The sequence below is a fragment of the Diplotaxodon limnothrissa genome, linkage group LG11, assembly GCF_057381915.1.
Source record: "Diplotaxodon limnothrissa isolate DT_005_m linkage group LG11, D_limnothrissa_male_GT1.1, whole genome shotgun sequence".
NCBI lineage: Eukaryota > Metazoa > Chordata > Actinopteri > Cichliformes > Cichlidae > Diplotaxodon > Diplotaxodon limnothrissa.
In genome coordinates, this window is record NC_140606.1 from 26,406,485 (window position 1) to 26,421,180 (window position 14,696).

The 14,696-nt window shown below is 40.6% G+C and overlaps 2 protein-coding genes across 2 annotated transcripts; one reads left to right on the forward strand and one right to left on the reverse strand.

Moving 5' to 3' along the window:
- The first annotated feature begins 1,596 nt into the window (after positions 1–1,596).
- styk1b (STY kinase 1b) lies at positions 1,597–5,427 on the forward strand. Its single transcript, XM_085365509.1, has 9 exons — positions 1,597–1,651; positions 1,881–2,048; positions 2,613–2,948; positions 3,042–3,223; positions 3,370–3,444; positions 3,574–3,782; positions 3,972–4,012; positions 5,030–5,126; positions 5,235–5,427. Exons 1-9 carry the CDS (start codon positions 1,597–1,599, stop codon positions 5,425–5,427), a joined length of 1,356 nt encoding a protein of 451 aa, XP_085221635.1.
- An 845-nt stretch (positions 5,428–6,272) lies between these two features.
- On the reverse strand, positions 6,273–13,180 carry phc1 (polyhomeotic homolog 1). The gene is made up of 14 exons (XM_085365510.1): positions 13,077–13,180; positions 12,250–12,371; positions 12,002–12,115; positions 11,838–11,903; positions 11,350–11,493; positions 10,994–11,137; positions 10,139–10,885; positions 9,905–10,037; positions 9,623–9,801; positions 9,470–9,533; positions 9,295–9,382; positions 7,471–7,642; positions 7,034–7,265; positions 6,273–6,945 (listed from the first exon to the last, which is right to left on the reverse strand). The coding sequence occupies exons 2-14, from the start codon at positions 12,364–12,366 to the stop codon at positions 6,794–6,796; spliced, it is 2,352 nt and encodes a 783-aa protein (XP_085221636.1). The 5' UTR covers positions 12,367–12,371; positions 13,077–13,180; the 3' UTR covers positions 6,273–6,793.
- Between the last annotated feature and the right edge of the window lie 1,516 nt (positions 13,181–14,696).

Here is a 14,696-nt window from a genome sequence, read left to right on the forward strand (position 1 = left end):
AGTCTGTGTGTGTTCAGCATTTCTAATGTTTAGCTTGAACTACGTGTTTTCTTGACAATAACTGTAATATTGCAAACATCAAGTATTGCTGTCATATGAATAATTACTTGTAAATATACTGTAAGTAACCGTGTCTTTGTACAGTGAAGGTTACAGACTCTCCTTCTACCCCCTACATTAAAATTTTAGGTGTAAATATTTTGCACTAAACACAAAAAAAAGAATCTGTTATGTGGTTGCTGTGAATTCTTTGGACCAAGATAATCTTTTCACTAGAGATGGCAGAGCTTGTTATACCAGTTCTGAGCAAAAGACTACCAAACACGTTTAACAAAGGGCCAGCGACTGAAACAAAATTACAAGGAGCAGCAGTACCAGTTTCCTTACACAAAGACGAGGAAGGCAAGGGTCACGAGTCGCTGCTGTACTTCAGGGAAAAGCACATTACAGAATGTGGTAGAGCACATCAGCACACTCTGAGGAGGAGGGAGGTGGAAAGGAGGAAGAAGGAAGGAGTAAATAGGAGAAGGATATGGTGAAGCAGGTGAGGGTGGAGTTAAGAAAACACAGAAGGCTGAACGAAGAGTAGCAGAGAGCGCATTGATCCCCTGAGCCTGACAAATCACCTGAGAACAACAAGACAATGAAGCTCTGAACAGCCCAGCTGAGCCCGGACTCTTCAGCAGGGAAGATGTATGAAAAGTGCCTGACCGCAATAACAGGATTTCACTTTTGATTATTTCTCGTTTGGCTGTTAAGAGTAAACTGCAGGTGGTGAGGTAAGGCTTTGACCCCTATTTTTCTTCTGTCTGTTTGTAACACATGACCTGTCCTTGTGGCAGCATGTAGGAAGAGTGAGCTGATTAATGCACGCTATGTTAACTTTATGAAAGCGGCTGTAGTGTGGTTGGAGCCTTTTAGTGATTTTTATGACATAATGTATTATTTTTAGTCTGGGTGAATGAGCCGGTGCTGTTTTGCCAATCATGTTTGGCCTTTGGGCGTGTAGTGCATCACTGGAACTAATGTGATGAAAAAATGCAGGTAAACAGGTTTGGAGCTCTTGGCTGTGACGTAAAAGCGTGCTCATGAAGATGAGCTTCTATGAATTTAGACATAAATCATTAGGACTGCTTTGTTAGGCTTTCTCTGATATACATCTTTGATTAAAGTAGTCCAAAAGCCTCCGTGACAAAAATAAAGGTGCTAGACTTTAACTCTGACGGGCTGTTTATGTTTATGACTAGTTTGTAGCAGGAGGGAAATGCTCCGTATACCTCACAGATAGCAATACGACATTTGACGTTTCTGGTCTCAGTTACCTGTTTGCTCAGATGCCTCCTCGTACTGATTACCTGTAAGAGTCACATTACTATTAACAGATTCTGTTGCAGGAACAACAGGCCTGTCAGGCAATACATTCTAATTTGACTACTTCATCCATAACAAAGAAATCAATGGTTTTCCTACTGAGAAAATATCTGGACAACTTTTAAGTGTATGAAAGCACTAAAAACCTCCTCAGTATGAAGTCTGGTTGTGTGAGCTTCTTGCATCTCTTCATCGCTTTTTATTTTCTTTTAAATATGTGACAGGATGTCTTCAGTATCAGCTGCAGACTCTCAGTGCAAAACTGGAGACGCTATCTGTGGTAAGTTTTGTGGCTACTTCTGCTCACTAAACAGGTCTGACCATTTATGGGGCTTGACGAGCCTAACCCTTGTTAGAGAGACGTCTTCTGTCTTCGCCTGAAGATAGAAGATAAACTCTGCACGTCAGCTGAGCAAAAATATTAGCATAGACTGCATAACCACATCTGCCTCTTTAAGTACTTTGAATCTAAAGACGGACGTTTCCTTGTGTACATTCCCTGTTTGCAGAGATCCGAGTGTACGAACAGGAGGTGATCGTCGTGCCCGTCTTCCTGTTGGCCAGCTTTCTGATAACTCTGGTCTTCATTTTACTGCTGCGCTTCTGTCCAGAGAAGGTCGATCGTATCCGTCCAAAGTCAAAGGTCACTACCAGGAGGATACTGCATGGCATTGATGGTAAGAACACAAAAAAGAATGAAGTCGACTCTTGTTGTGATTTGGGGCTGCATAAATAAAATTGAATTGATTGAATGTTTTTTGTGATATTGGTAGTTTAAGTCAAATTTGTGGCCTGTATTTGCTTGTTCATGAAACAACATTATATAAAATTTAATCTAAATGAACAAAAATAATACAATAATAATATTTTAAGCTTTTGTGTCCTTTTAATTTTGTTCACTTCTGTGAGACGTGCAAATTTTAATTGTTTTTCTGGAACTGTTTAATTTATTTAACTCATATAAGCAAACACGAACATTTAATAAATGGTTTGTAACACACTGTAATGTTGTGTTAGGCAGATGTAACTTCAGGTGAAGGAGTTTACAAATACTGTGCATTAATAAGTACTGAAAAAATCCTTATATAAGCAACTACTACAATTTTATGTGTTCAAAACCACATGCATGTTTCTGCTTCTCAACTTTTTATAAATGTTAAATAACATGACTTGAAATAGTGTCTAGGTTATGGTCTCATTTACTCCCTGTGTTTTCATACGAGCCTCTATTCTCTCTGCAGCTCCATCAGGTATCAATGTTCTGGAGCATGAAAGCATTGCTTTGGACATGCCCAATTCCTACTCTACCTTCCAGTCCCCGCACACCTACCTCAATAAAGCATTTTCCAATTCTGTGGAGACACTCCCTCAACATCCCAGCCCACCGCCACAGGAGATTTTCAAGCCCACTTTCACTCTCCCGCCGCAGCCCAGAGAGCTGCCCCGCCAGAGGCTCCCCGAGTCCTTCAACCTGGTCACGCCTCTCTCTGGCACCTTCTCCCTGCGCACAGACTCCTCCGTGTCCATCTACAGGGCCCGTATGGAAAACAGGAATGTGGTACTGCGAGTGCTAAATGGTGAGATTTTCACCGAGGTTTGTCTGTGAGTTTTGCAGATCTCATTTGGTTTTCAGTGCAAGATTCAGCATTTTCTTTTTCTCTCGTTGGCAGACTCGGCTAATGCCACAGAAAGGCACAACTTCCTGGGCTTTGCTTCCTTCCTGGCCCAGCTCGGACCACATCCCTTCCTGCCTGAGCTCCTAGGTGTGGTGTCACTGCGAGCTCCCCTGGTTACAGTTGTGGAAGAACTGGAAAACAGAGACCTGCTCAGCTTCTTGTGGAGATGCAGAGAGGTAGGGAGATACATTTTTAATGAGCTTCAAAGATGCAGCGTGTGCTACATTGATTCTCCTTCAAGTATGATAAAATCTAAATGTAAATCTCCAAATCGAGATGTAAAAGAAGAATTATTTAGACATTTTTGTGACTGCCTTTCCAGGACAATGGGGATCCGCCATGTGAAATGACAGAGAGACGAATATTTACCATGGCAAACCAGGTGGCCAGTGCACTGGTTAGTATACAAATATACTGTATTTTCATTGGCTCTTTTTTAATGCTTGAGGGCAGTCTTTTAATATTTATAGGAACTGCACATGCTCATCTGGTTAATCTTGACTTCGCTGTCATGTTGCCCGATCAGGCGTTCCTTCACAGCAAAGATCTTCTCCATGGAAACATCTGTGCCCGTAGTGTACTGATCAGTAAGATGTTCACAGCCAAGCTTTGGGGCCTGCATGGAGTCTATACACGAAAGAACCAAGGAGCCACGCAGAGGGAGGATCCGAGCATGAAGAAATGGCAGGCACCAGAGGTGCTAGCCAAGAGGCCTGCCAGTGAGAAAAGCGACGTGTGAGTTCTTGTTAGATCTCATTTGAGCCTAATTTTATGTGTCACGTCTATAAAAGATGTCTTGGTGCTGTTTACCTTAATATCCTCTGATAGAGATGTTGCTACATGAAATGTGTAGTCTACAAGCTTGTTATTAAACTCCTGGAAGAAAGACTGTAACATCAGTTGCTTTTGTCTGTCCCTTTTTAGCTGGTCCTTTGGTATCTTATTGTATGAAATGACAACTTTGGGTAAGTTCAATTCTTACTTTTTAGAATATACTCGTAACTTTAAAAATTATTAATGAATACATCTTTCAAGAGTTGAATAATAGAACAATTTGAATTAGCTGTTAGACATGTCTCTGTACTTTTTACTCTGGGTTCCTGTGTGCAGATGGACTCAGTGTTTTAAAAACAATACATTTGTGTGACAGTAATTTTGGATTTTAAAAGGATTTTTGTGCCGGTGTTGATCCTTAATCTGTAAATTATTTAATTCGATAGAGTTACCTAAGAAAGTCATGCAAACCGTTAGAATTTACTGTATTTTAACATTGCAAAGTAACACTTGTGTACTTATTTCTGTGCAGTCACATGAAACTTTGCTCAGTTCAGATTAATTTATCCACTGCTCTTCTAAAGTCTTACCACAGCATTTCAGTCAGATTGAGGTCATTTGAGCAATTCTGTTGTTTTAGCTATCAGATTGATGGCCTCATATTTGACTCTAGAATACTTTGGTATACAGAGGACTTCACAGTTAACTCAGTGTTTGATTTGACCAAACATCTCCACTTTAGTCTCTTTGCTCCAGAAGTCTTGTGGTTTCTTCAAATGCAGCTTTGCAAATCCAAGTCATGCTGCCGTGTTCTTTTCAGAGAGAAGAGGTTCTCTCCTGGCAAGCCTTCCAAACAAGTCGTACTTGTGCAGTCTTTTTCTAATTGTACTGTCATTAACTTCACAAGCTTCTCTGAGCTTTGCACAGTCCGGCCTCACTGACTCCTGGCAGCTGTCTTGAATGTTTTCCATGTGAATCACGGACTTCAAATTGTTTGAAAATAGCCTTTCAATTCCTCCAAGATTGATGGACAGCACCAGTTTCTTCTTTTAGATCATTACTGGTATCTTTTCCCAGACTGCTACTTACCATCTTAATTCCTATGGAAAGAGTAAGGGTGGACTTGGTTTTTTTCACAGGATTGCATCAAAGAGTTTTCACATTTATACACTATAATGTATCTACTAATTTCTCTTGCGTTTGTCCAGGTGAAGCTCCGTTTGCAGAGATCCTGGCTAATGAGCTTCTGCAGTTTCATCAGCGAGGAAAAAATCTTAAAAAACCATCAAACTGCTCCAACACACTGTGAGTGTCCACTGCAATACTCCAGAAACGCCAAACATGAAGCGCTACACTTCCTCTCGTTAATCACCGCAAAAGTCAGATAAATTTCTTCATCTCTTCTTCGCACAGGTACACGATCATTAAAGGTTGCTGCCAGTGGAAGGATCAAGAAAGACCCACTCTGGCAGAAGTGCGCAAGAAGCTGGCTTCAGGAGAGAAGGCGGCCTCTGACAAGGTCATCAAGGCATCTGGGACAGTTAACATTGAGCAATACCTTCAAGAAGCTGGATACGGCGAAGCCAACAGCTACACTGTTTTCTGATTGCAGTTATCCTCAGCAAAAGCACTTTTACGAAACAAAAAAATGACGTTCAGATGCAATACAATAGCTCAAAACTCTGGGTATGATCACTCTGGGAATTGAAATTGCTCCTTTTTCCTTCTTTCAACAGTTAACTTTGGGAAACATTAGGTTGTTTTTTTTCTTTTTTTTCCCCAAATTTCATTCATGTGTCTTGCCTTTCCCAATGTCTCTAATGTTCAGTTGGAGAAATAAAACCTCCGACTCGACATTTGGACCCGTAAACCTGACCGACGTACAGCTTCAACCTGAACCTGTGCTAAATACTGTCCATACATGATGGTTTGCTAATTTTGTTTGAAGATGCCAATGTATGTTCCAATATATATATTTGCCACATTTTTTCATGATTTCGTATCAGACATAAGTGTGGAAATGAAGGACCCATCAATGTAATTTTGCTATTATTTCCATTGTAAATTATGTTTACTGATCAAGTTCAGTTTATGTGAACATGAAAATCTGTTTACATGAACTCAAATGTGAATAAAATAAAGATGACCTTATTTTTCCATGCGGCTTTCATTAAGTGGAGGAGATAAAAACAAAAACACACAAAGCTCCAGTAACAGGTACTTTTTATTGGTAGTACTGCATACACGCACAGAGAGCGCTTCCAGTTGTTGAAAGAGCAAACCATGAGGAAAACCTATTTTCAGGTAGTTAGGTTGATTAAAGCCACTAAAACTACAGTATCCATGAAAAAATAATTTTGTTTGTAGTATAAAATGGAAAAGATACAAAACTAAACTTTCAATAACTGTTTTAATAACCTAATTTAAAAAGCCCAGGCTTTCTGTGTCTTTTCCGTGATATGATTGGAGCCTGGATGGAACATCTATGGCAAACTATAAGCTTAACTACAAAAAGAACGGAAATATCAACGTAATGGACTGTTGCTAATCACGTCGCTAAAGTTAAAGCACCGATTGAAATACAACAAGAAGGCAAGGTTCTTTTTTTTTTTTTTGCACCCAAGTGGTGAACTGTCCTAGCACCGATGTCGCTATGCTGTCTGATTTGCAGTTTCTCCTTCCACGCGTAAAAACGCCTCTACTCACAGTGACAGAAAAAAAACAAAAGAAAAACACTACTGACATGTATACTGGACTTCTCACGAACCACTCACACATATGCATTCATGTCTTCTGCACATTCAGTGTCCTGAAAGTAAACTCGCCATCTTCTTGTCTCTACAAGACCGATGGAGCATCTTCATTAATCCCAAAGTTCTCAGTCTTTTTTTTTTTTTTTTTTAAGAGTCCAAGTGTTGATTTCAGTGAGAAGTTGGCTATGAGAACACAATCCTGGAGTCCTTCTGGCAGCATTACTCACGCAGGCTGTTGATGGAGGCACAGATCTTGAGAGCGGGACCCAGCTTGATGTTCATGGTGGAGATGAGATGGTCCTCACGCAAAAGCAGCAGCGCCTGCCCGTCTATTTCCTGAGACTGAAACTGGGCAGCCAGCTCCTCACAACCTGATCGACCAAGAGACTCAGTTAATGCAGGAGACAATAAAGAGAAACAACATGTGACGAGTGAACTGTAATCAGATGGACCACCAACCTTGAAGTGAGGAGATAAACCTGTAGACTTCGTCCACGCTCCACTGGGAAGGAGTCGAAGACAGGAAGCTAGCCCCCTCTAGTGGAAGACTTCCAGGAGCTGAGCTGTCAGACTGAAGAGCGCTGTGCTCGGCTCTTGAGCAGGAGCGGGAAGAACTCGGAGACAGTGAAGGAGAATAGTCTTCTTCGCCATCGCTGGATACTTCATCTGAACGACTGGACTCTGAGTTAAACTGCACCCAAAACAGCAGACATTGAACTACAATCAGCAGCATTTTTATACTATTATTATGTTGCAGGACAAAAAAGAAAAAAGGATTTCCAAAAACAGCTGTGAATGTTAGTTTTCAAACATAATGGCCTTGATTTTTGTTTTGTTTTTAAGACTGTTAACAACAGAAAACACACGAGACATCCTTTAAAACCTACAGGTGTTACCTTGACAGGTAGATGCTTGGTTGATATTTTATTAGAGGTGATATTAGAACTGCTCCTGCGAGTGGAGCCCCTACGCCTAGCAGTGCTCTCTGTGGGTGCTGGATTTGGTGCCAGCCCTGCAGCTGTTCTCCCTCTGCTGGATTTGTAGTGCTGGCTGCAGCTTACATTATACCTGCAAATGAAAAGCAAAGTCAGCACTGAGAGAGACATTCTTGTTTGTTTGCCTCCCCTGAGTAAATTTCCAGTGTTACTATTGTCTAAAAAGGGGGTCAAACTTAGTTTCACATTTAACGAAACGGGTAAAATAAAAATCACATTAAGGATCAGATGTCTTCAGCACACATATCTTGCTTAATCTTCTCAAATAAAGCCAATTAACAGCAAATCGATGAACATATTTTTTAGCCATCTTTCTGTCAAGAAAAATGTTTTCAGATAAGAGTAGGCCACCATGGCGCCAACTCACAACAGCCTGAGTATAAAAGCTACTGCCTGAATTAAAAAAGAAAAAAGCTTCCTGATGTTAAAGCAGAATATTTTTGTTCTTGCACAGCATTTCTCACAAGCCCGAACATGAAACAGCTTTATCTGTGCCATAGTGGCAAATTGGAAACTGCATTCAAAGCCCCATCAATTTGAGATTTAGCTGAAAAAATATTTCAAAGATGTACATCACTTTCTACTACACTAACTTTCTCAAGCTTTTGTTCTCTGGCTCTGTGGCTCTGCAGCTGTGTAGATTCAAAATTACAATGCTAATTACAGGATTTTTAAAATGGCAGAGACTGTCTCTGACAAAGGGCTACGTGAGCCCTAGATAAAGAAGTACTTCCACCTCCTTTGAATCTGTCTACTTTCATCATTTGCTTTAATCGGTCGTGCCACCCTGTTAGCTAGTGTGCTAGCTTCAAACTTCAGTGTAAGTGGGTAAATTTGCTTATTTTAGCCCTTAGACAAGACCTGCAGATGGCAGCTTCAACTAGATAGGCCAGAACATAGTAAGAAACTTGCTCTCTTTTTAAAGCATTTTTAAAGCAAATAAATGCAAAAATACCCTCCAAATAATTCAAACTCACTGTAAGCACATTGTTTCTTTGCTTTGAATTTCACTCTTCAGAGCTTGCATGTTCTAACCCAGTGCTAGACCCCCCTTTGTTTTACAAGAAACATCTTCGATACATTTTTCAAAAAATGCCCGTCTGTGCAAAATGAGTTTAAAAACATAAACAACTGTGGGATACTGTTTGTCCGTGATTTGGACGGGGGGAACAAATTATGGCAGGATCAGCCTGATATTATTTGTATCCCACTGTAACTTTACTGTATGAAGAGCTAACATCTCCAAAATGTCAGGAGTAGTTAGTTATTATAAGAAGTGTTTGTGAACTTAAAATCAAGAATGTGGGATACTGTTTGTCCGTGATTTGGAGAGCCCAGCGCGTGCTCCCGACGCAGGGAAAACCAATTCTGCAGGGGAGACCTACCTTGGAACTTGTGCAGGTGAAGCCAAATTTGGCGAAGCTTCATCTCCTGCTTTGCGTTTGTGTGGGAGCCCCGTCAAAAACCTCTCCATTATGCTACCAGTGTGCAAGCAGTCTTTTTTTTCTCATATCGTGCCGCCCCCTGCAATGGCTCTGCGCCCCACACTTTGGGAACCTCTGTTCTAACCAAATACTGCAGTCAGTGGCTTAAACTGCAAAGGCTTTAGCTGTTTTCCTAATAAGATATGAATGTCCTTTGAACCTCTGAGCTTTTATGGCTAATTAAGAAGGAACAAAACAACACATAATGTGTATGTAAGCTGAAACAGAAACAAAACTGTACCTTTTGGCGCAAGTATTAGTACAGAACCTCTTTGATCCTCTGAACTGGCTGGCTGGAGCAAGGTTCCCACAGTATTCACACTTCAACACTGAGTAGGGAAAGAAAGACTTTACACTACTGACCATAAACACAGCTTAAAGCTACCATACTTAATGAATAATAAACCACCACTTACATGGAGGTCCATTTTCTGTGCAGCCAACCAGGGCAAAATCTCCGTCTTTGGGAAGCCGAGCAACCTGTCACATCAAGCTAGTAAGACACTTTTTTTTTTCTCATGGTAACCTTAACATTCATTATCTGACTGTGCATGTATTATCACACTTACAGGGAAGGGCTCAGCTCCCTCCTGAATCACAAAGCCCTCGATAACATGAGTGAGAACTTGTGGTTTGACGACAGCCTGGGGAACAGGTGCTCTGTCTTTGTCCCCGTGCCCTACTCTTGACAATGGGAGAGGCAAAGAAAGCGTGGGAGGAGATGAGAAGGCAGCTTCTGAAGGAGGAGCTGGTGAATCATGAAAAAGAAAAAATAATGAGCTTACAGTGAGAATTTTGAAGACGTTCTGCAAACGTTTTATGCATGAATTGGAGAAGACAAGCTGACGTACCTGAGTCCTTTGTAGGTGCAGGAGATAAAGGAGGAGCCAAGTCTTTCATGGGTGCTGAGTCTGAAGATTCTGTCATCTCATTCAGGCCATCACAGTCATATTTCCTCTTGAGAGAGCCAAGAGGAGCTTTTGTCTAACAGCATGTGGGGGGGGGGGAAAAAGCCTTGTTACAATCCCTTGTACAAAGACGTCTCTCCCTACACCTAACCCAAGCAGTAAATCCTTTGATCTTACCATAGTACTGTTGCTGGAGACCGTGCCAACATTCCCACCAGATGGACTTTCCTGGGCTGTGCTATTTCGTGCCTGTGCCAGGGCCACAGCTTGCATATTTCCTGCTACGCCCTGCCTGGCTCCCACAAGCTGGACAGGGATGTGACCTGCAGCAGTGGACTGATTATTGCTAGGTGGAGCTGGGAGAATGGGCGGTGGGTGTCGAGGGGGCAGCTGCAACGGTAAACGGTGTCCCTGAACTGTCTTGGGCTGTATTGGAACAGGACCTTTGTCTACATTAGTGCTGGACTGTTGCAGGGGTTGCACCACCAGAGTTTGAGTGTTAACATTTGCCTTTGGTGCTACTGAGCCAATAGGGTAGCCCTGGGTGGAGGTAGGAACATTTGACGTGGGTACTAGGATCACCGGTGCAGCAGAGGGGGTCAGGAGGAGTTGGGAGAGAGGGAGTCCTGGAGAGGAAGTGGATGAAGAAGCTACAGAAGAAGTAGGAGTTACAGTCATGGCAGCCTGATTTCCAGTCTTTACAGTCAGTGGATTTGTGGCAGACTGTTGTGTAAAGCTGCTCTTGGCAATTTGTTGTTGCTGTTGTGGTTGCACTTGTTGCTGCTGAACTGTCTGTGGGAAACTCTGTTGCTGTTGCTGCTGCTGACCAAGAGGAAAGCCAGAAGCATCTTTCCTTTCTGGAAGCTCAGATTTAACAGCAACTGCTTTGGTTGTGGAAGCACAGTGTAAGGCAAGGTTCTGCACCTGAGAGATGAAGAAAGGAGCAGCGTGTGATCAAATTTAAATAGTTCTTCCTTCACAACCATTTCTTCAAGATTACATGGCTAGAGCATTTGGTAAAAGCACACAAACCTGATCATTGTCAGACTGGGTGCTAGCACCGGTAGAAGCAACTTCGTGCTGTTGCTGCTGCTGCTGGGGCTGAGTTTGAGCAACTGCTGCAACAGTAGCAGTTGCTGGGCCACCAGGCATGAAGATGAGCTGAGAACGGTTGACCTATGTGGGAAACAGCAGAGATGGTCAACCTTTATTTCTCTTAATGACTGCAAGAAAGATTTAATGATTTCCCTGAATTTTCTCTGGATTGTCAGTGTGAATTTTACACAAAGGTTTCCAACCGTTCTTACTATATCATAACAATATGTTACATAAATTAATTCAAAGTATATGCATTTAATAGATTTTGTGGATAATCAGTTTTAACCCACTCTAAGATACATCTGTCCCGGTCCTGCTGAGTTTCCACCCAGCAGCACTGACTGGTTGATAGCAGTTTTGGTTGCAGAGGTGGCTGGACCATGAGGACGAGGACTGGACATAGTCCCTCCCGCAGAGGTGGTGCTTAGATTGACCTGGAAGGCACACACATATTTATATTTTAACTCAAACTTTAAGAGAGCCAAGGCTGAGGTGTTTTGAACATGTACAGAGGATTGATAGTGGATATATTGGACAAAGAATACTGAATATAGAGCTGGTAAGTAAGACGAATAGAGGAAAATCAGAGAGAAGGTTCGTGGATGTAGTGAAGGAGGACATGCAGATTGTTGGTGTTACAAAAGAGGAAGCAAGGGATAAACTGTGATGAACATAAATGATCCGTTGTGGCAACCCCTAAAGGGTGCAGCTGAAAGAAGATTCAAATCTTTCTAATTATCTGTAAGATATAATTAAATAATAATTTACAAAAACTTACAGTGGTGGGCACTTGGGAGATGCTGTTACTTGGAGTATTGGACTGGCGACTAGCAGCAAGTGTGGCCTGTTTTAAAGAGACATGAAAAGGTTTGATTGGGACATGTCTGTTTGTTTTTATTTTAGTCTTTTTCTTGTTGTTGTGCATGTATATTCTTGTCATACCTGTTGCACAGCAGCTAAGTTGTGGAACTGAGCACTATTTGCGATCTGCTGCTGCAGCATGAGCTGCTGGAAGTACTGAGCAGCATTAGGCTGTCTTTGCAGAGCTTGCAGAGCCTAAAAAAAACACATACATACTTATTTGGCTAATACCAATTCAAAAGTTTGTTTTTCATTTTTTAATTTAAATGGTACTGTTATTGTAACATGTAAAGCATTCGTTTTGTTAACATTTGGACACAATCACTCACCTGTACAGCCTGTCTCTCATACAGAGACATGCGGGCTATCTGTGGTGCATGAGAATTGCCACTTGTCTGAGAATTTCCATTGTTGGTGCCTGTATTTTGGTCTTCACCTGCATCCATGTTTACTGCTCAAAACGAAAAGGCCAATCATCAGAAGTAGCTGTGTCAACAGTTTTAACTATAAACGATCTATATGGTGTATTTGCTATTTCTCACTGTGGGTACAGAGAAAAATAAAGAAAAAAATAATTAATAGACGACAAATGAAATGATTAGTCACTAAATATAAACAAAGGCGGATTATTAAACGTCCTTTGTTGGACTGCACCCTCAAAGTTTCCAATTGATTGTTTATGTTTTTAAAGTGCAGCAGATTATTCGCTCTTGTGGGCATATCACGAGTTTTTACTATCGTGGCAAGCAGGAGCATTGTGGTATTTTCTACAGCAGGCCTGTTGTCAAGATGATAGATGGGTAGGAAAGAAAGACCAACATGGAGGAAAAGTTGAAAATAGCAAAGGAAGCTAGCTATCCAGCGATGGCTAACTACAAAGGATTACACAGGTTTAACGATCTCTCGACACTAGTACAGTATACCATAGTTTAAAAAATGCATTCCCGTGTGCAGCAAAACTCCGAATGCATATATAGAAAAATGAAAGTAGATGAGTCGTTTGTTTGACGCAAACACCTAACTAAAAAAACATAAACAGAGGCTAACTAATTAGCAATGCTATCTGTTTTCTGCAGAGAGAAAGCAAGCAGCTAGCTGACTATTACTGCTGCTACATGTCAGAGCTTAATGCCTTTCGGTGTCCGTTTGTGTCTACCTCTTCTTGGCTTTCCGTCCTTTTCACAGTTAAATTGAGTTCTTTTTCGGATATTGGTTGTAGCTGCCAACAACGACAGGGATTTCTAGGTTTTTTGCCTCCAACAAAACCCCGCCCCTCACAAAGCAGTTCTTTTCCCCTCCTTCTTCTTCTTTTTTGGATATTCTGGAAGACTGTAAACCATTGTTAACAGACGGACGGAGCCACCTACTGTTTCCGTGTGTAAACTGCATCGAAATCTATTTGTGTACTTTGGCAAACAAACTGGGATTTATGCAATTAGTTTTTATATGTTTTTTAAAAACTTACAGCGAGCTAACCTTTGTAATGAATAGAAGTACTTTTGATAACTACAGTATTCTGCAAAAGACACTCTTCATTTCTTTATATTTTCTAGGAGTCATACACTAACCTTTTAGTGATTCAAGCATAAAAAGACGCCTAGCCTAAATCTTCACAGTGTTCCCAGAAACACTGTCAGTACAGTGAAAACATACCTCCCCATAGCCTGGACCTCAATTTTACTGAAGGAGTGCGGGATTATTTTGACAACGGAGCAAAAATTACCCAACACCTAAAGAAGAGTTTTGAATGTCTTCAAGAAGCCTGGAGGACTATTCCTGAAGGCTACTTAAAAATTACAAGAAAGCTGCTAAAAGATGTGTGCTCAAGAATAAACATTGGTCATGTCTGAGCCTCTTTCTCCATGTTAGTTAACAACAGTTTATCACTATAAGCGCTTAATTGCACCTAATTTAATACAAGGTTTATGACTATTCTAGTTTATGAATGCATTTGTTTATATAATCCATTATTTCTAATATAACCTAATTTATTCCATCAAATCCTAAAAGATGAGTGCACATAGGTTTATGGAGTTATCACAGCATAAACTAGTTTTATCATTTCTTTTTAATAGAATCAGAAAAAAAAAACAAAGATTTGTGACTTGTGTCAACTTTTAGCCAAACATAACATTAATCATATGAAACCTCAGACCAGTGAACTAAGCAAAGAAAATTCAGTGTTAACACAAAAGCGAAAAAGACCAAATATCAGTGCTCACAGTGAATACAAGTAGTAACTCAATGATAATTAATAGAAAAATAACATTCATGTCCTGTTCAAAAAAAAAAAGCCTGGTTCAGTCCTTAGCAGCACTGATGTTTAGGTTTATGTAAAAATATTATAAATCCCAAGTTTAAAAGTGTAACATTTTTACAACTAGAGTACTGAAAATGAAGTACCCTCATTGCTGCCGTATGTATCTCCTACTGCAGCCTGAACATGAGTCTATAGTAGTAAGGTGGGTACATGTAGCACTGTTTCTGCGCTTTGGGTCAATTTCACCACATCAAGAAGCAGGTCAGCGTTTAAGCACTATAATGTTCATTATTAAACTGTTTTGTGATTATTAAAATGTAAATATTCCTTTATATTTGATTATTTCATGAAAAAGCACAGAAGACAATTTCTGAATAAGTATAAATAGCAGAATTCAGATATAATTGCCTTCAAATTCTCATCACATTTAAATGACAAAAGATACATTAAGTGAATTTAATTTTGAATTTTAGTTGGATGCTTTGCTCCTCACCACAAATTTCATTGGTATTGCGT